Here is a 1,407-nt window from a genome sequence, read left to right as displayed (position 1 = left end):
AAGCAAAGAGTCATTTATTTCAAACCTAGGTTGATTAAAAATTTCTTTATTGAAGGAAAAAAAAGAGTGAGTAGCGATATGGGCAGAGGCATGCTGCCTACTCAGCCTACATCTATACACCTTTTCTCCTTCCTAGAGAGGTTGCCTTTGTCAATTAGTAAATACAAGCTCACAGTCATTAGGGAATCTGAAATGAATATTGCTGGTAGAAATTACGAGTCTTCAGAGGAGGGTGGTTATGCTTGAAGCTTTGAACACTTTCAACTTGAAGCTCTAAATACAGGGTGGGGCAAAAGTATGTTTTAAAGTTGTGAGTATGTGAAATACAGAGTTTATTTTCCTATTATTTATTAATTATTGTATTATTTTCCATATGAGCACCTGTAAACCTACTTTTGATGCCCTCGTATTGAACAAACGAATGCTAAAAAAAACCTCTCTCTTCATTTTCACAACTTTGTGAAGCTCCAAAATCGCCAAGAGCAAATTTTGAGACTTAATTTTGGTTGATTACTAAAGATAACTACAAATATTGCTTGGAAGAGCTTGATATTTAATCTTAAATAAGAAAGCCACTGGTCTACTTAGTATAGACCCTAGTTTCCTCAGCTAAAAAATGTGAATAGTTGTAGCACCTACCTGTTGGGGTGAATGAAATGAGATTATACAATAAAATGTTTCATACAATTATTGACACATAGTAAACAAAATATGACCATTGTTGGTATGCTCCCATTTTTGTTAACTTGAATTTGTGAAGCTCAATTTCCTGCACTTCTAGTTACTGTGTTTCCTTCATTTGATTTCAGAGTGTCAGGCTCCACTGGGAATGGCTTCTGGACGCATCAGAGATTTTCAGATTACAGCCTCAGGACAATATGGTAAATATTATTTTCTCTCTAAGAACTGGACTGAATATATATTTTTTACTCCTCTTTAAATATATTCTTATTGATTTCAGAGAGGAAGGGAGATGGAGAGAGAGATAGAAACATCAATGATGAGAGGGACTCATTGATCAGCTGCCTCCTGCATGCTCTCTACTGACGATCAAGCCCGCCACCTGGGTATGTGCCCTGACCGGGAATCGGGAATTGGGAATCAAACCATGACCTCCTGGTTTATAGGTCGACACTCAACCACTGAGCCACACCCACTGGGCTATCTTTTTTACTTTTGTTGGATAGGTTCAGATAACCAATCCATCTCGATCTTCTATTAATTTTACTCCATAGGTACCTCTCAAATGTATTTTCTCTTCATTTCCCACTGTGACCATCCTAATTCAGGCCACCATCACTTCTCACCTGGGTAATGCCACTGCCTCCTTAAATGTCGTGCCTGCCTGTGATGTTATTCCCCTTGAGTCCATTTTCTTCACTGTAATAGGAAGCTGCACTTTTATTC

At 38.0% G+C, this 1,407-nt stretch overlaps 1 protein-coding gene across 3 annotated transcripts in view; it reads left to right on the top strand.

The window, feature by feature from the left end:
* F8 (coagulation factor VIII) overlaps positions 1 to 1,407 on the top strand; it is a 101,142-nt gene that overhangs the window by 60,683 nt on the left and 39,052 nt on the right. For all 3 annotated transcript variants that reach the window (XM_015570455.1, XM_006773689.2, XM_006773688.2), the window contains one exon: positions 810 to 881. In XM_015570455.1, the coding sequence (XP_015425941.1) occupies positions 810 to 881 (72 nt within the window). The remainder of the gene's footprint in view (positions 1 to 809; positions 882 to 1,407) is intronic.

Source organism: Myotis davidii, unplaced genomic scaffold, assembly GCF_000327345.1.
Source record: "Myotis davidii unplaced genomic scaffold, ASM32734v1 scaffold546, whole genome shotgun sequence".
In the NCBI taxonomy this organism is placed as follows: domain Eukaryota; kingdom Metazoa; phylum Chordata; class Mammalia; order Chiroptera; family Vespertilionidae; genus Myotis; species Myotis davidii.
The sequence above is the reverse complement of the archived record's forward strand: the minus strand, read 5'-3'. Positions and strand labels throughout refer to the sequence as shown.